Raw genomic sequence first — 22,997 nt, 5'->3', positions numbered from 1 at the left:
CAAGTGTAAAAATACAACAACAATAACCCTACACATTGCAGACAGTGTTCTGCATTCTGTCCTCCATTAAGAACACCCAGGCATGGCACCAATAGAAGCAGAAGCTCAAAAGTGCTTTTTTAGTGTGCAAACACTCCAAGCTTTTGTCTAGAGTTTGTTGGTCAACATCAAACCACAGCCACAGCTCCCGTGTAAAATTAGGCAGGGGAAGGCGACTGCAATTCTCAGGATGCAGCAGTTTGCCGGAGCAAGGCTGAGGGCAGAAGGTGAGGAGGAAATTCAGAGAAGGGGTGGAGGAAAGAGATAAAGAAAGAGTGAAAGGGGGACAAAAAAAGCACAGGAGAAAAGGACTAAGTGCTCCAGCAGACAGCTGATCCTGCTAAACGTTTTGCCTTACAAGGCAATGAGTAAAATTACTGCGTATACAGTGCGCCTTTTAATATACAAAACAAAAAAAGGCCTTCACATCACTATGCCTAACGTGAAAGGAATGCTCAAGACCAAGAGGAAGTAGCTGAAAGAAAGCTAGGGTGTTTGGGGGCTAGAGCCCAGGGCCTGAAAGGCTGTGAAGCTCAGTGGGTGGAGCACACACTTTTGCCTGCAAAAGATGCGACCCAGGTTCAATCCCTGCCATCCTCAGAAAGGGATGCTTCCTAGGCATGAATTCAAATCCCTTCAGACATACGGCTAACCCTCGAGCAAGCTGCATCTCCTTGGCCTCATTTTTCCATCTGTAAAATGGGAATAGCAGTGACCTAACCAGCGGGAATAGCGAAGCATTCTGCACTTTGTAAAAAGAAAAGCTACAGGAAGGCTCAGTCACAAACGAAGCCTAGCTCACCAGGTTAGGTTCTGGCTCCTACTTTCGAATCCCACACCCTTCAACCAGCTAAGTCGCCTTGGTACAATTCCTTACATGACTATTTCCAGTTGCGTCAAAGCTATGAGTAAAGAGGACGAAGTAATGAAAGAAGGGAGGGAAGCAGGAAAAAGAAAACAAAAGGAATTGGAGAATAATTTGGGAGAGAAGGAAGACAATGAAAGAGTAACACCCAAGTTAGAAAGCAGGCAGGGCCAACTAAGGCAGCAAGAAGCAAACCCAAAAGGGGGCAGTGGCGAGAGAAGGTCCTGCGAAACTGAGCCAGGCCCAGCCCAGCCAGGCAGGTGCGTGTACCTTTTTCCGGTGTGGGTCGTTCTTGGCAAGGCAGGACCTCTGCAGGGACAGGTAGCCTCCGATCACCTGGATCTCCTCAGCCGTAGGGTAGCGTTTCTTCATGGGCGCCGCAGCCGGGGAAGCGTCGCTCTCGATGCCGTTCTCCACCACGGACACAGGTGCAGCCGGGGCCTTGCGAGGGTTGATGGTGATGGTGTTGCCGCTGCGGCGCTGCACAGCTGGGTGGGGGGATGAGGCGCGGGCCAAGCCCCCCACCCGGACGTCCTCCTTGGCGACACTGCTCCCCACACCACGCCTCATGGCCTCTGCAGCCTCGGGCGGCTCTTCCTCCGCGTCTGGGAGAAGCGAGGAGCAGGAAGTGGGGGCTGGGGGCTTGACAGCAGGCAGAGAAGGGCTGGCTTCCTGCTTGAGTTCTGGGGGTGGGGAGGACGGGGCCCGGCGCGGAACGACCACAAAGGAGTTCCGAGAATGCAGGCGCAGGTTGGCCAAGGCTTTGCCCTGGACATCGTCCTCAGCCACCGGAGCCGGCGGAGGGGCCGGCTGGATCTCAAAAGCGGGCTCCGAATCTACACTGTCCTTCCTGGGGCTTCTCTCTGGAGACACAGCCTCCCGCCCCCAGCTCCTCCCGGTCGGGGAGCGCCTGGGAGGGCTGTCCGGCCAGCCTTCGCCGCTGCTCGATTTGGATTCAAACTGGCTGCGATAGGATGCCACAGTGTAGGGAACAGGCGGGCTCAATCCGGGAAGGTCGCGTGGAGGGCTGCTGTCAAAGTGCTTCCGGGTCGGGCTGGGGTCCGCTGCCACCCGGGCCGGCCTCCTTGCCACGTAGCTGCTTTCCGTTAGGTTCTCGGTACTCAGCGACCTCACCGGGCGCGGAGACGCCGACCCGATGCTGCCGCCCTCCTGGCTGAAGTGGCTCAGCAGTTTGCTGACCCTCCCTCGGTGCTGCTCGGGCAGCGACCCCCGGCTCTCGGCCCGGCCGACCGAATTGAGATCTTCCACGCTGCGGCTCAAGGCCGACTTGACGATGAAGACCTCCCCGGCGCGGATCTCGGTCACGCTACCCCCGCGCCGAGCCAGCAGCTCGTTGAGGGATTCCACGCTCCCCGATTTGGCTTCACCCGTTTGCCGGCTGCTGGCCAGTTGCGCCGGCGGTGCCCCCGGGACCGTCTCGATGATGATGACATTGTCCGCACGCAAGGTGCGGACGCCCGGGATCTGCCCGTAGAGGTCGACAATCTGCTTGGCTTTGGCGTTGGCGAGGTCGCTCTCAGACTCCTTGTAGCGCCGCTTCTCCAGCTGGATGAATGGGTTTTGGTGGATGGGGCCGATCTTCTCCTGCAGCACCGAACTCTCCGGCTCCCCCTCCTGGCAGGGCTGCGGAGCGCTGGAAGCCGGAGCTGCGCCGCTCTCGGTCCCTCCTGGCCCCCCAGACTCAGAGAAAGAGGTGCCGGAGCCCTGCTTGGCCCGGCGCCTTTCGATGATCTCCCGCTTCCAGGCGGGCATTTTGGCCATGCGGTCTTGCTGCTCTCGTTCCCGCCGGCGAGCCTCCTCCTCCTCTTTGCGCCGGCGCTCCAGGAGCTGGAGCTTCCACTCCGGCAGAGCCGAAGCCGAAGAAGACATCTTCGCCTGAGGAGCTCGGGGAGGGAAACCTGGGAGAGAAGGAGGGAACGTGAGAAGAAGACGGGGAAATCCAGGGATGAGAAAGAAGAAGAGGAAGAGGGAGGGAGAGCAAGTTGGGGAAAGTGAAAGACTCAAGGAGAAGAAGGAAGAGCGATAAAGAGGAATAAAGAGGGAAGCGAAGGGGAAAAAGAGGAGGGGGAGAAGGAAGGAAGGCGAATAGCAAAATGGGAGTAGATGGGAAAAGGCTTGTGAGAGGGAGAGAAAGGGAATGGGGGTGTGATTGAAGGAGGGAGGGGGGAGGCATGAAGGGAAAGGGGTTAGCAAGGCAGGAAGGAGATGGAATTGCTGCGAGGAAAGAGGGTTGTGAAAGAAGGAAGGGGGAGCAAGACAGATTCAGGGAAGGAAAACGATGTAGAAGAAAATGGAGGAACTTGGGAAGGAAAGATAACTGTGAGGGTCCGTTCAGGAAGGGGCGTGGAGATGAAAATCCCTCTTTGGAGGAGCTCCACCTGGGAGTTGCCTTCTTTCCCTGCACGCAATCCACTCATCTTTTTTCCGGCTCACACCCAGACACACACCGCACACCATATGCTGCCTCCCCTGCCTTGGGGCGGTGACAGCTCTCCACGTGGATCTTCACCCAAGGAGCTCAGGCGCCACACCACTGAAGGAAGGAGAAAGGGGGTGGGCAGTGTGGCATGCTGCAGCCATAGTTTTGTAGATGAGGCCAGAGTGGTTAAAGAGATGGGGAAGAGGATGCCCACCTCCCCACCCTGGAGAGCCTGATTTATAATAAGGTAGCTCCCTATGTACCACTGTTCTGAAAACCCACGCAATGGCTATTCATGCTGCAGGTGTGCTTTTTAATTCCTATTGGTGACAGGGAGTATTAAACCAGGGGTGGTGAAATTATTCCAGGCTGTTTAATCCAGATTGGAACGGTGGCACAGACTAATCTGAAGAGGCAAGTGTGTGCACAGGCTAAGGGGCTGACAGGCCATCCTCCTTACTTGATCTAAATTAAAATATGCAGGTCTTGTGGTCTTCGTGCGGAGTAGTGGAAACTAATCTCAGGTAACAGGGATCTAGTTTGGGGGTCATTTTTTTCTGCCCACAAATTGTGGGTGGGGGAGGGAATAATGAACCTGAACCTGAGGAGGGGAATGGTTCGGGTTCAGAAGGTCACCAAGGATCCATGGGATTGGCAATGGGGGGGGTAGGGGGGAGATTAATATTATTGACAGGAAGTACGTTGTAATTAAATAACTGGGATAAAATAAATCCCGAACGGCTCCGATTTCTCCTGCCTGTTGGCAGAAACTGATCAGGATGCCCCCCAGTGGATGACTGAAAAGGAAAAGTGGGTTTGTGGGTCTGCAAGAGGCGGCGTGCAAATGAGATAAAAATTAAATATCAAATTTACCAGTGTCCGGATGCGAGAATTTCAAGCGATTCCAGGAGTTTAAATCCAGCAACGATGGAGGTGCCGAGTTGACTTTGGTACCTAACTCCTCCTCTTAAAAGTTCTTAACTGGGTCAGGAAGCCAGGATCCCTGATGAGGAAATCAGCACAAAGCCCAAGGCGGTGGGGGGGGGGGGAGGAGATGGACTCAAATCTCAACCTGGAAACCCAGAAGTCCAAAAGGATGGAGAGAGGTGGCTGGATGTCTGTAGAACAAGAATTTCTTAATATTCAGAAAATCCCGAGAATTCAGCAGTCCGGGAGCTCGGGAGGAAAGAGGATTATAGACATCAAAAATAAATAATTAAAATGGTGGAGCGTTCCAATAAGTCGACAGAACCCAGGAATCCGGAGAGGAACCAAGAGATCAAAGGAGCCCCCCCCCCCCCCTTTTAAGCCAGCGGTAGAGATAATGTATTTCAGTATCTGGAGAGAATCAAAGTGCCCGAGAAAAAGCAGTGAATTTCGAGATCAAAAGAATCCTTTCTTCTTCTTCTTCTTCTCCCCCACTCCACCTTCCGCGGAATTTCTTCACGGCTCCGTTAGAACCCAGGCGTCCGAGAAGGCAGGAGGGTCGTCCACTCCGAAATCAGAACCCAGATCCGGAGCGGCGGCTTGTCTTCAAGACACCAAGAGGGGGGGGGGGAGCCACCTCCAGTGCTCGGAGGACCCGGAGGGGAAAGGGTATTCCGACGACACGCAACAACACGCGAGGAGAGTCTCAATCCAGCTAGGTCCTGGAGGTGCGGGGCAGGCGGCAGGCTTGATCCCTCGCTTGGCCCATGATCCCCGGGAGCGTGGCTGGGCGCGGGCGGAGCTGGTCCTCTGCTTGGCGGTAGATTTCAGCAGCAGATCTCTTTTTTCCTCCTTTTCCCAAGCCGAGGGGAAGGGAGGGCAGATCCAAGCGGGTTTGAGTCAGGATTGTTGCTGGGCGGAGAGGAGGAAGGGGGGTTGGTTAGTTCCCTTTAAAAAAAAACAAACCCTCCTCTTTCCTCCTCCCTCTGCTTCTTTCCGAGAAGTTTTCGGGATCGGAGCGACAGAGCGAGGCAGAGAGAGAGAGAAATCCCTCTCAATCTCTTCTCACATCCGCTTCTTCTAATCCTCCGACGAGCTCCACCTCCAGACCCATTGCTCAAATCCTTTAACCCAGGAGGGCGGGGAGGGGGGGGGGAGAAAGAGAAAAAAGAAAGGGTGGAAAAAAAGAAGGGGAAGAGAAAATATTTTTTTTAAAAAAAGGAAAGAGAGGGAAAAAAGCGAGGGATGGAGGAAGGGGAAGGGGGAAGAAGATGGGGGTCTTTGTGTATAAACAGAAAGGGGAGGACAATGAAGAGGGGCGGGGCTTGGCAGGCAGCAGATAACTGGGGAGGGGGGCGCGGCTGGCGGCGGCTCAAGGCAGGAAGGGAGGAGCTGCCTCGCGGAGAGTCTTGGGCTGCAGAGATTTCCCGTTCAGGAGCGCGGGAGGCCACGCCGTGGATGGGAACCTCCTCCTCCAGAAGAGAGGGTGGTCCGCCCCACAGAGTCGGGCCTGCTCAAGCGTGGGAGCCTATAGTTAGAGCTCAGCTCCTTTCCTTGCCTTCCCCGCCCCCCCACGGAGCACATTTTTCTCCCCCCCCCCCGCATGTAGAATAGAAGCCCTCCAGCCTCCACGGTGCACTAACTCTTCCCTCTGCAACGAAGCGATCCGTTGCATATCTTTGGTGAGGTTTTTAGGCAGTCTTGGTGCACCTTAAATCGGCGCTAATTGCGCCTGGACGCAGGATTTACTTCCGAGTAGACCCCCTTCTCTCTCCTCCCCCCCCCCCCGGGCAGCACCTGACATTGCTATTCGTAGCATCAAGTTTGTTTGTTGATAATCTAATTATTTTAAAAGCATCATGCTAAAAAGCTCTCTCCCACTCCCAGACCCTTGGGCAAAACAGAAACACACACATACACAAACACAGAGATTGAGCCCTGCAGGGTTTATGAAATGGATGGATTCTGAATGCCTGTTTCAGTGGCTTGTCCGCCTTAGGCTGCTGGGCCAGACACCTGTTACATGGTGCAGTCCATAAGCTGCGAGCGCTGCTACCTGCCACCGAGACCATATAACGCCGGTCTTGAAAGACTTATGTTGGCTCCCAGTACGTTTCCGAGCACAATTCAAGGTGTTGGTGCTGACCTTTAAAGCCCTAAACGGCCTCGATCCAGTATACCTGAAGGAGCGTCTCCACCCCCATCGTTCTACCCGGACACTGAGGTCCAGCGCCGAGGGCCTTCTGGCGGTTCCCTCACTGCGAGAAGTTAGGTTACAGGGAACCAGGCAGAGGGCCTTCTCGGTAGTGGCGCCTGCCCTGTGGAACGCCCTCTCATCAGACATCAAAGAGATAAGTATCTGACATTTAGAAGACATCTGAAGGCAGCCCTGTTTAGGGAAGTTTTTAATGTCTGACATTTTAATGCATTTTTAATCTTTTGTTGGAAGCCATGCAGAGTGGCTAGGGAAACCCAGCCAGATTGGCGGGGTACAAATAAATTATTATTATTAATATTACTACTACTACTACTACTACTACTACTACTACTACTACTGTTACCTGCTTGTAACCGGTAGGGAACCTCCAGCTTGTGGGTTAGATTCGGGTCCCAAGTTAGGCCTGCAAAGTTCTTTCCTGCAAATGGTGCCCACATACCCCACAGCTGTCAGGTGTGTGTCAGGCACAGATGCTGCTGGATTGGATCCAGATAACTCTCGTGCAGCCAGCCCCTGGAGAAGGAGGAGTTGAAGTCACAGACCCATAGCTGATGGGTGCAGAGTTCAAGGCTGCTGGGTCAGCTGTGAGTTAACTCATCTGCGTAGGTCAGCGTTTCCCAGCTTTTTTCAGACTACAACTCCCATCATCCCTAGCTAGCAAGACCAATGGTCAGGGATGATGGGAATTGTAGTCCGAAAACAGCTGGCGACCCAAGTTTGGGAAACACTGGCATAGCCCTTCAGAAAGCACCATTTGTTTATTAATTTATGTTTTAAGGAATTTATATACTGCTCAACTACCACTGTCCCTAAGCGAGCGGTTTACAAAGATACAATACAAAAAAGTAAAAATCAGTTAAAATGATAAAACCAAGCTTCAATTAACATGCCTGCTGGAATTTTTAAAAAGTATTGAGTAGGTGCCAGATGTTCGACAGGGTTGATGGCTTGTCTGACCTCAGCCGGAAGGGAGTTTCATGAAATTGGGTCCACAGTACTACACCCACAGCTCGGGGAGAATATGAGCCATGCATCCCAGACATTGGGGACCACTAACAGTGACAAATACCTCAGTAATTGGGCTGGGATATAAGGCATTAGGTGGTCCTTGAGGTATCCTCAAGGACCAAATTATTAAGGGCCTTGTAAATTAATACAGGAACCTTGAACCTGGCCCAGTAGCTGTCTTGTGAGGCAGTGCAGACCTTTGAGCACTGGAGTTGTGGGCTGGTGATAATCAACCGTCTACCCGCAGTGTTTTGCACCAGCTGCAGCCTGGTCAAAGGGTAGCCCCACACAGAATGCATTGCAGTAGTCTAGTCTTGAGGTTCCAGCGCATGGATCACGAGGCTGCGTTCCTTCAGCTTATGCTTTTGCAACATATGGTGCTGTCCTACGCATGGATGGTGAGGTAGGTTTACATCAGGCATGTCCAAAGTCCGTATTGGGGCCTAGGCTGGGCTGCCGGTTGATTTAATCCGGCCCCCGCGGCAGTATATGTCCTGGGGTAAAATCCTTAAAAAAGTGCAACAACTTTGGTCAGCCCTCACGCGTGTTCACTACATCAAATCTGGCCCGCTTTGAAAAAAGTTTGGGCACCCCTGGTTTACATGATAAACGTGGGAGCTTGGTTGATTAAAATCGTGAGGATCTGTGCTTTGGATCCATGTTTTTGTTTGTTGTAGCAGAGCTACAAAGCAAGCTGTGATTTAAGGCACGTGACCGCAAAATGAGCTTTCACACTTCACATGTTTGTTTTTGCAATGACAAACCTAGACAGCATCTTAAAAAGCAGAGACATCACCTTGCCAACAAAGGTCCGTATAGTTAAAGCTATGGTTTTCCCAGTAGTGATGTATGGAAGTGAGAGCTGGACCATAAAGAAGGCTGATCGCCGAAGAATTGATGCTTTTGAATAATGGTGCTGGAGGAAACTCTTTAGAGTCCCATGGACTGCAAGAAGATCAAACCTCTCCATTCTTAAGGAAATCAGCCCTGAGTGCTCACTGGAAGGACAGATCGTGAAGCTGAGGCTCCAATACTTTGGCCACCTCATGAGAAGAGAAGACTCCCTGGAAAAGACCCTGATGTTGGGAAAGATGGAGGGCACAAGGAGAAGGGGACGACAGAGGACGAGATGGTTGGACAGTGTTCTCGAAGCTACAAACATGAGTTTGACCAAACTGCGGGAGGCAGTGGAAGACAGGAGTGCCTGGCGTGCTCTGGTCCATGGGGTCACGAAGAGTCGGACACGACTAAACGACTAAACAACAACAACAAATGGCCACCGAGAGCTGGAGCTGGAGTTTTCTTAAGGGTGTTCACCCATTCCATTCAGCAAGTGTAAAATCTGTGTGCCTGTGTACACAAATGGCTGTACACTCATAGTTATTTACACACAGAGCTTCAAATGTGTACAGTCTGTGCAGACAATAGTTGAGGTGTACAAATCAACAAGAGTATACCTTTTTCACATAGGCACTTGCACACGTATACCTGTGTAGAATGTGTTGTGTGAACAAGCCTCTTCTATGACTCTGGTTTCCAAAGACCCAGTGCTGCCTTTTGGCCCCAGTGTTGTGTGTAACTGTCTGCTACAGCCAATACACGGGCATGAGCAAGCTCCTCTAGCTCACAGAATAAATCTGTTTATTTTTTAAGGGGCCAGACTACTCTTTCTTGTTCCTGACAAGAACAACTTCTTACTGTACTAACTTCAGAGGGAAATATATACACCAGCTGCAGGGTGTCAGTATACCTGTCTTTGTGGCCAGATATTTCATTGGAGGCTCCCATACACCAAACTTTTGGGGTTAAAAGTCTCTGCTCTTGATGCTTAGCGTTATGGTGCCACCTAGTGTCTGGCCAATATTACTGCCTCCTCCGGATTCCTTTGCAAAGAGGGTTTGGTGTGATAGGAGACTGTTTCAGGTACAGTGGTACCTTGCTTCTTAAATGCCTTGGTACTCAAACAACTTGGAACCCAAACACTGCAAACTCGGAAGTAAGTGTATGTGAACGTTTTTGGGAAGCCGAACATGCTCTGTTTTGAGTGCTACGCTTCCAATTTGAGTGCCACACTTCCATTTTGAGTGTTACACTGAGGTCTGTCTGTTTTTGCATTTGTGTTTTTGCGGCTCTTTTTGTTTTGTTTTTGTGACTGTGCGGAACCCAGTTCAGCTACTGATTGATTGATTGTGTGACTGCAGGACATTGTTTATTGCTTTCATTTTATGGATCAATGGTCTCCTTAGATAGTAAAATTCATGTTAAATTGCTGTTTTAGGGGTTGTTTTTAAAAGTCTGGGATGGATTAATCCATTTTGCATCACTTTCTATGGGAAAGCATGCTTTGGCTTTGGAACACTTTGGTTTGGGAACAGACTTCCAGAATGAATTAAGTTTGAGAACCAAGGTACCACTGTACTCTGCACATCAGTTTGTCCCGCTTTTTTTTTTTTTAACTCTACACAAATTCTGAGCCTGGACAATACTGGGATAAGTGTGCACACTCAAGGCTCTCACACCACCCCATTCATTTTGAAGGAGTGGATATTGCTGATTGCTTGCCCCTGGCCTCTCTTACTAAAGCTGTGGGATATAATTGCAGCCTCATATAAAACAGCATGCTTAGCTCTAGTTAATGGATGAAAGGGTTAAGACCATAAACTTTTTTCCTAGACTCAGTCAGGTTCTGCCCTCTCACCTCTGGTGGCAAACGGTTAGGAAGGTTCTTTGTTTGCTTTCTTTCTACTGTTTGTCTTCTTCCAACATGTGAACTTGGCCAGATAGGATGTGTGAGAGCTTGATCGCTTCAAGCTCAGACCACTTGTTCAGAAACGTTTTACTATATTTTGTAACCCAAAATGTCTGCCTGTGTTTTCTTGCTGCGGCACGGAAAAACGCATGAATCTGACCTTTGGAAAGTTTGTAAGTAAAAACCATTTTAACATACCCAATTCTGTGGTCTATTCTATGCTAAGAGGGTAGAAAGGGGAAGTGTTGTAAACGACTTAGAACAGGATATTTAGTAGCCCATATTCCCACACTTTTCTTTGCTGCATGTTTTGTGTTTTGAAACTTCTGCTGGGGCTCTCTTTTAATGGAGAGTATTCCACCTTGCCTTGGGATCTAGGGATCCAATGAATTCTTCTTTTATAATAACCAAATAACTGGCACACACCATGCTTGTACTGGCTGCATTTAATGCAACCCAAGACCCAGTAGACCAGAGTTCAAGACCCCACTTGGCCATAAAGCTTACTGAGTGACCTTGGGCCAGTCACTACTTCTCAGTCTCACGGGGTTGTTAAGGGGAAAATATGTGGGAAGGGGAGAACCATGCACACCACTTTGAACTTTTTGGAGGAAAAGCGGGATATAAATGTAATAATAAATCTAGCTGGTAAAAATGTAATTATAAATGTGGAAAAGGGACTGTATGACCCTCCAGGTGTTGTTGAACTCAAACTATATATGAGGATCTGAACTTTGGCCTTTGTGCAGAATGTGAATATCCCCACTAAAGCTAAACTTTTCACACCCGTTTCCATACGAAATTTCAATTTATATTGCTGACCTTTGTTGCTGGAATGCAGAGGCAGGAATAGGAAGCTGGGAAAATGCTTTCCAAAGATTTATTTATTGCATAAAAGTTACATCCCGATTGATTGTAAAAAAAGCAAGCAAGCCTCTAAGTCAGGCACCCCCAAACTTGGCCCTCCAGATGTTTTTGGACTACAATTCCCATCATCCCTGAACACTGGTCCTGTTAGCTAGGGATGATGGGAGTTGTAGTCCCAAAACATCTGGAGGGCCGAGTTTGGGGATGCCTAGTAGTTCACAAAAAGAAAACAGAGGTATCCATTTTCACTATACTTCTGCTTCATCTCGAAGAGTTGGAGAATCAACCTTGGGTTTCAGGCAGGTCTTTGCAAGGCAGTAGCAAGCCCTTTCTGTGAAAACGAAGCTTTATAATTCCACATAATAGGTTCTTCTGCATCTTTTCAGACATCTCTGAGGGACACAAAGCATTTGGTGTTAGCGGAGCTCTTTTTACAGGTGGAGGATAGCTCAGTGATGTTGCGAATGGGTGTCCTGGAAGATCTTCCCCAAAACCACATATGCAGGCCATGACATTTCTGAGGGTGTGCTGGTTTTGATTTGACCCTGCCAACCAGTGGTTGAGAACCTGTGGCTCTCCTGAGGTTGTTGAACTACAAAACTCCCATGAGCCTCAGCCAACATGGCCAATGGTCAGAGTTTATGGGACCTGTAATTCACCAACATCTGGAGGGCCATAGGTTTTCTACCCCTGGCCTAAACACATGGGTAGGCAAACTAAGGCCCGGGGGCTGGATCCGGCCCAATTGCCTTCTAAATTCGGCCCACGGACGGTCTGGGAATCAGCGTGTTTTTACATGAGTAGAATGTGTGCTTTTATTTCAAATGCATCTCTGGGTTATTTGTGGGGCATATGAATTTGTTCATCCCCCCCCTCAAAATATAGTCTGGCCCCCCACAAGGTCTGAGAGATAGTGGACCGGCCCCCTGCTGAAAAAGTTTGCTGACCCCTGCTTAAACAAATTAGAACTGGGTTCCTGACGGCCTGCTTCCATACGTACCTGCCCAGTTATTGTTAAAGCCTTCTTCAGAGGCTCCATTTAATGTCCTTACCTTCGAAGGTGGGTGGCAAGCCAACAAGAGACAGTGCCTTTTTAGAATTCTCTCCCTTGTTTATAGTTGCCAGTTCCCTTGGAGATTTTACATGAACAACTGGAACAGTGGGTTTCTCCTCCCCTTTAGCTATCAACGGGATATTTTCCTAACTTTTGTTACTCAACCCAATTGCTGACTCTTTTATCTGCATCAGGCCCCATCTGCAATATACGTTGAAAGCAGGATCGTACCACTTTATACAGTCATGGATATACAGGAAATCCTGGGAAATGCCTCTGTTACGGGCTGTGAGAGGAGACCCCATATTCCCTCACAGGGCTACACTTCTCAATGTCATTTAACAATCCTGCTCCCTTCCCAGGGAACTCTGGGAAGTGTAGCTCTGAGAGGGGAATAGGGGTCTCTTAATAAATCTCAACGTCCTTAGCAAACTACATTGCCCAGGATTCTTTGGGGGGGGGGGAGGAAAGCCATGGCTGCTTGAAGTGGTATCAGATACTGCATTACATGTCTTGTGTAAAGGTAAAGGACCCGACAGTTAAGTCCAGTCGCGAACGACTCTGGGGTTGCGGCGCTCATCTCGCTTTACTGGCTGATGGAGCCGACGTTTGTCCGCAGACAGTTTTTCAGGGTCATGTGGCCAGCATGACTAAGCCACTTCTGGCGAAACCAGAGCAGTGCACGGAAACACCGTTTACGGAGCAGTACCTATTTATCTACTTGCGATCTGACGTGCTTTTGAACTGCTAGGTTGGCAGCAGCTGGGACCGAACAACGGGAGCACACCCTGTTGCGGGGATTCGAACCGCCGACCTTCCGATCGGCAAGCCCTAAGCTCAGTGCTTTAGACCACAGATGGAGCCTAAATCAGGGGTGGGGAACATGTGGCCCTCCAGATGTTGCTGAACTTGAGTCAATCCTTACTATTGACTATGCTGGCTGGGGGTAACGGGTCACACATTCTCCATCCTTGGTTTAAATGTTGGTGTGTTTCATATCAACGATTTCATATTTTTATAATGTTTGAAAAGAGGAAATCCTGGTGACTGAGAGGATCCAAATATTTTCAATCAAGAAAATGACGATTTCTCTCTCTCTCTCTCTCTCTCTCTCTATATATATATATATGAATGAAATATGGAAGAAAAATGTTCTCCTTTGCACTACACTCCTATTTCAGTTCACAATGTATTGTGATTATTTCACATTTATAACCTGCCCGTCGTCTGCAAGGGGTGCCCAGGTGCTAGTGGTGCAGTAACCCGTCTTCCGTAAGGACTGGGAAGGTGTAGGAGCCAGTGTGGTGTAGTGGTTAAGAGCGGTAGACTTGTAATCTGGGGAACCGGGTTCGCTTCCCCGCTCCTCCACATGCAGCTGCTGGGTGACCTTGGGCCAGTCACACTTCTCTGAAGTCTCTCAGCCCCACTCACCTCACAGAGTGTTTGTTGTGGGGGAGGAAGGGAAAGGAGAATGTTAGCCGCTTTGAGACTCCTTAAAGGGAGTGAAAGGCGGGATATCAAATCCAAACTCCTCCTCCTCCTGTTATGTTGACTTAGTTGTATTCAACCAAGTCTTCCTCAGGGTAGGCCCACTGAAGTTTAAGGAACCTGTTAGTAATTTCCATTCATTTCAACAGGTCTTCTTTGCGTAGAACTACAGTGGTACCTCAGGTTAAGTACTTAATTCGTTCCGGAGGTCCGTTCTTAACCTGAAACTGTTCTTAACCTGAAGCACCAGTTTAGCTAATGGGGCCTCCTGCTGCCGCCACGCTGCCAGAGCACGATTTCTGTTCTCATCCTGAAGCAAAGTTCTTAACCTGAAGCACTATTTCTGGGTTAGCGGAGTCTGTAACCTGAAGCATATGTAACCCGAGGTACCACTGTAATTGCCAATGTTAAAATAGTATCAAGTCCCGTAAATCAAATGGGACAGTGTGGTGGCATAAACTGAAGTAAATATAAACCACAATCCAACCAAAATTAAGCACTTTTTAATCCCCATTTTTTCTAGGAGCAGATGTTTAAATTGCTCCCCAATCAAATCTTATCAAATGGATTCTTTTAAATGCTTAATTTTGGCTGGAGAAAATTGTATTCCACCAAAAAAATTATACTGGTCCCATTGGACTACTTTCTCCCAACTCCCAACCAGATCCTTTCTTTCTCTCCATCCTTACTGATGCTTACCTGTGAAAACTTTCTCTTAATTCACAGCTCCTCCTTCCTTTCATATTCCTGTGTGGATAAGACATCTTCTTGGATATTTTTTTAATGGCAAATGAAGGAGGAAATGAACTTATTATTATTAGTAGTAGTATTTTGATTTCTTATCCACCCTTCCCTGTGAGATCCCAGGGTGGGTTACAGCAATGAAAAATATATATTAAAAAAACTGCTTTCAACAATTAAGGTTGTAAGTATATGGTGGATGCTAAAAATAAGAACATAAGAATATATCTCCCAGGTGTCTAAGACCAGCGTAAAAAGTTATGTCTTCAGTACAGGACAAAAAAATAGGTAATGAAGGTGCGAGATGCAAACACACTTCTGTGGGGAGGGAATTCCACAACTTAGGGCTGCCTCAGAGAATTTCCCTTCTCCTGGGCCACCACCACCACACTGAGCTTCTGTTCTATTTTTTATTTTATTTACAAAAATATTTAGATTTCACTCACCCATATGAGTTCGGACAGTGAGGGCCAGCTCCGAGGGCCTTCTGGCGGTTCCCTCACTGCGAGAAGTGAGGTTACAGGGAACCAGGCGGAGGGCCTTCTCGGTAGTGGCGCCCAGCCTGTGGAACGCCCTCCCATCAGATGTCAAGGAAATAAACAACTTTCTGACTTTTAGAAGACATCTGAAGGCAGTCCTGTTTAGGGAAGTTTTTAATGTCTGATGTTTTATCCTATTTTTAATATTTTGTTGGAAGCCATCCAGAGTGGCTGGGGAAACCCAGCCAGATGGGTGGGGTATAAATGATGATGATGATGATGAAATAGAATAAAATGCACATAAAGCAATGCAAAATAAATATAAAAATGACTCCAAGCAATTGAATAAGCCTGTCAGCATTAAAAAAAAGACTTTCAAGAGATATCTGAGGTGAAAATGAGCTCCCCAAGCGAATATGTGCGCGAGTGAGAAATTTGTTCATGTAAAACCCAAATCACTGTGTTTTAACTGGAAAAAGGCATGCCTGAATGGTGGTGGGGGACATTTATTAGTATTACAGAGTTGGAAGGGATCTGAGGGTCATCTAGTCCAACCCCCTGCAATGCAGGAATCTCAGCTAAAGCATCCATGACAGGTGACCATTGCAAGGAAAGCATTTGGCCCTGTTTGTTCCCCCTTTCCACTCACCTGGCTTTGATGCCCCTGATGGGAGTGTCTTCCAAAAACTGCATTGCTGAGCCGGCGATGGCTCCATCACACGGGGTGGCTCGGTGCTGAGGACAAAGAAGTTCTGCTGTGCCGGGTCGTAGAGAGGCCATTTTGTTTCGTTGACATCGGAAGGAGTCGGGTTGCTGAGTGGGAAGCAAATAAATCATTGTTCAAATAGCACTGGTCCTGTGTGAGGCACACGATACACCACTCTGCTTTCTTAAAACAGTGTTAGACATGTGTGGAGTGCTAATAATAATAATAATAATAATAATAATAATAATAATAATAATAATACAATTTATTACTTGTACCCTGCCCATCTGACAACCAGTTTCTGAAACAACCATGTTGAGTATCAGTGAAATACTTGACTCGTGTTCATAATTAAGCTAGTGTAATGTTGCCCTTTTTTTTGGGAGGGATAACATGCCTCCCATTTTCATCATCGCCAGCTATATATTCTAAACTTGGGTTAGAGCTCATTGAGCCAAATACTAATGAGGCTGTGATTTCACAAAAGCATGTAGAGGAGGAAGAAAGAGGATTCCCAGTTAAAAGAGCAACCGTTTCCTTTTTGCAGACCGCAGAGACCAATGGATCTGTGATTCCATAATAAGAGACAGATTTGTGCACTTTCTGATAAATCTGGTATATACAAAGAGTATGCTGTGAAACTCAGGATGGGACGACATTCCTGATATTTCAGAAAGTCCAAAATATTGGCTATTTTTGATACTAGATAGGAGTACTATTTCTGATTCTGTTAATCCAATTTCCTTTTTTTATTTATTTTAGACTAATTAAATGTGTTGAATTACTATAATGTAACATATACTATGTTCAAAATTGGGAAAGGAGTACGACAAGGCTGTATATTGTCTCCCTGCTTATTTAACTTATATGAAGAATTCATCATGCAAAAGGCTGGGCTGGATGAATCCCAAGCCGGAATTAAGACTGCCGGAAGAAATATCAACAACCTCAGATAAAGCAAGGAGGAATTAAAGAGCCTTTTAATGAGGGTGAAAGAGGAGGGCTCAAAACATGATTTTTACTATCTTACGAGACCATTGATCCATAAGATGAAAGTAATAAACAATGTACTGTAGTATAAAATAAATAAAACAGTATTGTAAATGATAAAAATAAAAATTAAAAAAATTTCTTACCTGGACTGATAATAGTCATTGTTTGGATGGGGGGCGTTTATCCATTTCCACAGTCACACAATCAATCAATCAATCAATCAATCAGTCAGTCAATCAATCAATCAATCAATCAATCAATCAGTAGCTGAACTGGGAGCCACACAATCACAAAAACAAATTAACTGAAAAAGTCTCAAGCCCCAAATATCACCTCAGAACACTGCAATTGGAAACAGAAGGCTTGAATTACAACGGGGTGGGGGGTGGGGATGCAAATTAGAAGCGCAACAGGAAACACAGGGGGACTCAAAACAACACATTTGGCTTCCAAAAAAAAAGTTCGAAAACCGGAACACCTACTTCCGGTTTTGCAGCGTTTGCATTCCAAGTTGTTCGTGAACTAAGCCGTTCAAAAACTGAGGTACCACTGTAATGCAACTGCATTATAGCTAACTCGTGTGTGTGTGTGTGTGCGTGTGTGTGTGTGCGTGTACTTCGTACAAAATTGCAAAACACTCTGCTTTCACACTAATCGGTTGCTCACTATCCCCAACAAGAACGCAATGCAGTGCCTGTTAATTGTGCAATTCTGCACTTGCACAAACAACCCTTCTTGCAATCAGTGTTATCAGTGCATAGTAGCCTCCGGCGGTTTTGCCTGCTCATCGTGATTAGCTATTAGCGACCACCTGCCTCAACCCACAGGAGAAAGAATTGTTAAGTGTTGGGTTATAGAATAAGTAGAATAGCTACCTTAGTATAGAGAAATGCAAGCTAGATCCAGAGCGGCTGAGATAATGACATTATTTATAATTAGCATGCACACAAATTATGATATCAGCTAAAATTTTGAACACTGAGAATACCAGAAATGCTTCCTTATCTTAGTTTGAGCTTGGCTTTTATACAGGCCACCCTCAACTTACCATTGCCCAAACCATAGCCAAAACATATTGGGTTCAGTGGCGGGAGGGGTTGACAAAGTATTTTTTCCTGGACACCCACCCACTTTCCACCCCCTTTTAATTTTGGGGTTTTTTTTTTGCCAAAAGTGTAAAGCTGAATGTGAGACTCTCTGGCATGTCCCTATTTTCCAGGGAGAGTCCCGGATTTACAGAAGCCGTCCCAGTTTCTGATGTGAGCCCGGAATGCCCTGCTTTTCCTTATGACATCCCTATTTTCATGGGAGAAATTTTGGAGGGGGTGGAGTTATGTGACCCCCTCAAGCCAAGGAGATAAGTAACTATACCAGGGCTAGGCAACCTAAGGATAGGGGGCCGGATGCGGCCCAATCGCTTTTTCAATCTGGCCCGTGGACTGTCTGGGAGTCAGCGTGTTTTACATGAGTAGAATGTGTCCTTTTATTTAAAACGCATCTCTGGGTTATTTGTGGGGCCTGCCTGGTGTTTTTACATGAGTAGAACGTGTGCTTTTATTTAAAATGCATCTCTGGGTTATTTGTGGGGGAGAGGAATTCGTTCATTCCCCCCCCCTCAAAATATAGTCCGGCCCCCCACAAGGTCTGAGGGACGGTGGACGCCCACAGCTGAAAAAGGTTGCTGACCCCTGAACTATACAACCTTTAGAAGACATCTGAAGGCAGCCCTGCGTGGGGAAGATTTTAAATGCTTAATGGTTTACTACGTTTTTTATATACAGTGGTACCTCAGGTTACATACGCCTCAGGTTACATACCCTTCAGGTTACAGACTCCGCTAACTCAGAAATATTACCTCGGGTTAGGAAATTTGCTTCAGGATGAGAACAGAAATTGTGCTCCAGCGGTGCAGCAGCAGCGGGAGGCCCCATTAGCTAAAGTGGTGCTTCAGGCTAAGAACAGTTTCAGGTTAAGAATGGACCTCCGGAATGAATTAAGTACTTAACCCGAGGTACCACTGTATGTTGGAAGCCCGCCAGAGTGTCTGGGGCAACCCAGTCAGATGGGCGGGATCTAAATAATAATACATTATTATTATGGAATAGGAAGCTCCTATTTTCATCGGGGAAATGTTGGAGGGTATGGAATGCGCACAAGTTGTGGGTCACCCATAAGTTTCATGCTTTCAATCTCAAAGCAATAAACAAGTCTTTTGGCTAAGTCGTCGCACTCATAGAGAAGCGACTGTCTTTGTGCTGTTGAGGCAAGGGTGACTGAAAGGAGAAACCAAAAAGTTCTCTTACCCGCTTCGGGCAAACTCCGCCCAGTATCGCATGACACGGGAGATAAGCTCCAACTCTGCCTTTGTGTGGTTTTCCTTGGTTCCTTTCAACAGCGTCAAAGTTCCGAAAACATAGGGGACCTCAGCTCCGTGGCTGGCCCCCAGCCATTCAGGCCAAACAGAGCCAGTGCTGCGGTGTCGGAATGTATAGACGTACACGGGGCTTCCAGCCTCTGTCACTGCTGTGGCGACATCCGTGACTGGGCAGACGAAAAGGTAATCGCCGCAGGCTTTCACCATGGCTGAACGGTACCTTGCTGGGCCTTCGGGTTCTGCCTGACTGTACCTCTCAGCTGCAGCTTTGATGAAGTCGCTGGTTGCGTTGCGGACGGTGATCTGCAGCCCCTTCAACAGTTGCTCCTGGGTCAAAAGGCAGTCTTTGGTCGTGTTCAAAAAAAGGCTTGCATATAAGACGAGGATAGACCCTTCGTCGGAGGTGGTACCAATCACGATAGGCTTAGCCGTGAAGTTCTTGGATTCTAGAAGCTTCCGCGGCTCATCGGTGAGGAATTCCCCATCCGTTGTTGGTGCAAAGGGTGGATTCAGAACCACCGTGGGGTCCACAACAAGGAACTGGGCGGTTTGGAACTGTGATGCGTTCTTTCCCTGCAAGCAACTCACCAAAGCAGGGACCTCTTCTTGAGCACAGCCCATCATCTTGGCCAGCTTCTGACTTCTTCTCCTGGCCTCCTCAGGATTCAGCCAAGCCCAGGCCGCGACGGAGGTTCCACTCTCTAGCACAGCACGATGGAAAAGAGGCTGGCTCCCTGGCGAGAGGAGGTGAAATGCAACAGAGGCTCCCCCAGCACTCACGCCAAAAAGGGTTATCCGAGTAGGGTCTCCACCGAAGGCAGCTGCATTCTGCTTCACCCAAGACATGGCTAGCTGCTGGTCCATCAGGCCCATGTTCCCTGGGACAGCTGGTGGCAACGAAAGGAAACCTAGAGGCCCCAGGCGGTAATTCATGGAGACCACAATGACATTCTCGGCAGCAGCTAGGAATTCCGCATTGTATATCACTAGGGAGCTTGTGCCAATAAAATAGGCCCCACCATAGATCCAGACAAGGACAGCGGCTGGCTTGGAGGGCCGAGGATGGGGCACCCAGACGTTGAGGTAGAGACAGTCCTCTGAGAGGGGCGTGTTGGCCGTCCATGTTTCGGCATCTGGAGTGCCGGAAATAAGTATCTGGGGGCAGGAATTGCTGAAGTTGGTGGCCTCCAAGACCTGGCTCCATGGCTGATGAGGAACGGGCTTCTGGAAGCGCAGCTTGCCTACTGGGGGCTCAGCATAGGGGATGCCTAAAAAGGCCGTGACGTTGCCAGAGCCAGACGGGAGACGCTTCCCCCGGACTGAGCCACTGCTGGTCACCACCACCAAGTCATCTTCAGCAGTTGAACTGGGTCCCACCAGCGAAAGGATGAGGCACAAGAGCCAAGGAAGGAGATGGGGGGCCATTGCAGCAGCTGAAAGGGAAACGTCCCAGAAATTGTAGAATACACAGAACACGCTATTTCAGAAGAAGAGTCCTGTTGGATCAGTCGATTGGCCCATCTAGATCAGGATGCCCATGGGAAGCTCAAAAACAGGACATGAGCACAACAGCACTCTTCCTACTTGTGGTTCCCATAACACCTCTGAATAGGCGAAGTAGAATTTTTTATTTTAAAGCCTAGTTTTGGTTTTGAAGGACAGCTAGCTTGAAAGTGAAGAGCAGGGGAGTTGGAACCTATTCTTCCTCTGGAGGGCCGCAATCCCTCAGTGGTAATCTTCCAGGGGCCACCAGCAGTGATCAGGGCTGGAGCCAAAAGTAAGCAGGGTGTCTCTCCATCTCCCTTTCTGCAATCCCCATTTCTTTCTCCCCAATCCCGCTTCCTCTCCTTGCCACCCACACTAAGGGAAGGGCAGTAGCTCAATGATAAGAGCATCTGCTTTGCATGCAGGAGGTCCAAGGGTCAATCGCCAGCATCTTCAGGTAGACCTGGGAAGGACTCCTGTTAGAGCTCCTGGGCAGCTGTTGCCTGTCCATGTAGCTTAGGCAAGACTAAGCTAAATGGACCAACCGTGCCACATCCTCTTGGCGAGATTTCTCCCATCACCTCAGGCAGGTGTGCCTGTCCCAAGACAGCGCAGACTCACCTCTCTCTCCTTTTCCTGGTGGGTTTTATTTTTTTATCGTTCTCAGCGTGTTCGGTGTCTCCCTTGCTCCCCTGGAAAGGGATTTGAGAGACTGGTTGCAATGATTTCAAGAACAGTGATTCATCAAGTTATATACACAGAGTGGGAGGAGACTACAGAACAAATGAAATGTTGGGAAAGGGTTGTTCTAGGTGAAATGGGGCGATTGAGAAAGGGAAGTTTAATGTGTGACATTTATTTAATGCATTTTAAATCTTTGTTGGAAGCTGCCCAGAGTGGCTGGGGAAACCCAGCCAGATGGGCGGTGTACAAACATCATCATCATCATCATCATCATCATCATCATCATCATAATTCGTGTGCAAGAGTTCTCTGCCACAAGGCATGAGATCCTTTTGTACACAAGTGCAAAGATGCAAGAGTGTATTGGGAAGTTTTTAATGTTTGATGTTTTAGTGTGTGTGTGTGCGCGCGCGTGTGTCCTGTCTGGCGATATTCCTATCTGGCGATATTTACCCTTCCTTTCCTGAAGTTTGTACTTTACTTCTTTTTATTAGCTGTTTTACAATTCATATGTATTTATTATCTAAACTTCACTATCATTAAATCTTCCAGTAACTGCTTATATTTCAAATCCTGCCTGCAACTACATGTTTGGGTGATACACGTAGTTTGGCAATTCTTAGTTTGGCAATCAATTTAGCCATTTTAACATAGTCCATTGGTTTCATAACCCATTCCTCTGGTGTTTTATTATGTTTTTATATGTGTTGGAACTGACCAGCGTTGCAGGGGAAACCCTACCAGAGGGGTGATGATGATGATTGCTGAGCACCATGCCAGATTTGATGGGAGTCCATAAGCTGCTTTTATTCCATACTGTTTTCAGTTAAGAACTGCCTCTTTCACAACATTTGAACTGCTGCCATTGTTAGGTCCACCCTGGAACGAAGGACAGGGAGAAGCTCAAGAGAGCCTCTTATACCCCTTTGTTGCCCAACTGCAATACAAGAGCCCTGCAGGGCTGCCACTGTGTCTTACTCTCTGGCAGTTGCTGCCAGTACCTACCCACTTACTCCTGCGTATCCAGATGGGTAGGATCCATGATGCACTAAATTGGCACCTGTCAGTCTCAGGAGAAGATGGAGGAGTGAGCCTCTGGGGTGAAGTCAAACTGTTTGAAGGTTGCAGCACCTACTGTGGCTGCAGAGACCACTACGAGAGATACACATTTGTTGCAACAAAGGCGTCCAGTTATGCTCCTGCAGATGCACCATGGCCTTTCTTCTCTCTGCCCTCCTCCCAGAGGTCATTTCTCCTCTGGCCATTGCTATGAATACATGACCTGCCTGTCTGCCTCCAAGCACTCTGGTCATCTGCAAGGGATTCCCACATGTCAGGATTGACGTTGCCATTTGCAGACATCTTTGTAACGCAGTTGGTCTGCCAATGGTCCTGGTACCTGAAGCCCCATAGAGCATATCCTTGGGGATCCTGCCATCTTCCATTGTGTGGCCATGACCAAGCCAGTGTAGACGTTGCTGACACAGGAGTGCAAACATGTTGGGAATGTGGACTTGGGAGAGCATGTTTGTTTGAAACTCTTTCCTGGTAGGATCCTCGTACTTACGGGACCGCCTCTCCCGGTATGCCCCGCGGATGACCTTAAGGTCCATAAGTAGCAACACCCTAGAGGTCCCGGGCCCTAAGGAAGTCAGATTAGCCTCAACCAGAGCCAGGGCCTTTTCTACACTGGCTCCGGCCTGGTGGAACGCTCTGTCTCATAAGACCAGGGCCCTGCAGGATCTGATTTCTTTCCACAGGGCCTGTAAGACAGAGTTATTCTGCCTGGCCTTTGGCTTGGAATTAACTTGATCCCCTCCCCCTTTTTCTTTTTTTCCTTTCTCCTTCTGTGATGGAACTCCTATTTGGGGACTTCCCTG

The 22,997-nt window shown here is 48.2% G+C and overlaps 2 protein-coding genes across 4 annotated transcripts in view; both read right to left on the bottom strand.

Moving 5' to 3' along the window:
- PPP1R18 (protein phosphatase 1 regulatory subunit 18) overlaps positions 1-5,744 on the bottom strand; it is a 48,130-nt gene extending 42,386 nt beyond the window's left edge. Inside the window, exons 1-2 of the mRNA XM_028714038.2 lie at positions 4,218-5,744; positions 1,175-2,823 (exon numbers count right to left, since the gene is read on the bottom strand). Coding sequence (XP_028569871.2) covers positions 1,175-2,794 — 1,620 coding nt within the window. The 5' untranslated portion in view covers positions 2,795-2,823; positions 4,218-5,744. The remainder of the gene's footprint in view (positions 1-1,174; positions 2,824-4,217) is intronic.
- A 5,374-nt stretch (positions 5,745-11,118) lies between these two features.
- On the bottom strand, positions 11,119-21,351 carry LOC114588578 (cholinesterase-like). Of its 3 annotated transcripts, none has more exons than XM_077925166.1 (4): positions 18,878-21,351; positions 15,525-15,688; positions 14,355-14,419; positions 11,119-11,505 (listed from the first exon to the last, which is right to left on the bottom strand). In XM_077925166.1, exons 1-3 carry the CDS (start codon positions 20,371-20,373, stop codon positions 14,376-14,378), a joined length of 1,704 nt encoding a protein of 567 aa, XP_077781292.1. In that variant the 5' UTR covers positions 20,374-21,351; the 3' UTR covers positions 11,119-11,505; positions 14,355-14,375. The 3 variants fall into 3 exon arrangements, with proteins under 3 accessions (XP_077781292.1, XP_077781293.1, XP_028569810.2); XM_077925167.1 differs by having other exon boundaries at positions 14,355-14,402; XM_028713977.2 differs by lacking the exons at positions 11,119-11,505; positions 14,355-14,419 and having other exon boundaries at positions 15,061-15,688.
- Between the last annotated feature and the right edge of the window lie 1,646 nt (positions 21,352-22,997).

This window comes from Podarcis muralis, chromosome 2, assembly GCF_964188315.1.
Source record: "Podarcis muralis chromosome 2, rPodMur119.hap1.1, whole genome shotgun sequence".
In the NCBI taxonomy this organism is placed as follows: domain Eukaryota; kingdom Metazoa; phylum Chordata; class Lepidosauria; order Squamata; family Lacertidae; genus Podarcis; species Podarcis muralis.
The sequence above is the reverse complement of the archived record's forward strand: the minus strand, read 5'-3'. Positions and strand labels throughout refer to the sequence as shown.

Bases quoted from the DNA above. Each gene is read 5' to 3' on its own strand.
- LOC114588578 (XM_028713977.2), bottom strand. From the start codon at position 20,373: ATGGCCCCCCATCTCCTTCCTTGGCTCTTGTGCCTCATCCTTTCGCTG. The intron at 15,689-18,877 runs GTAAGAGAACTT...CTTCCCACTCAG, and splicing joins GCGGAGTTTGCCCGAAGCGG to CAACCCGACTCCTTCCGATG.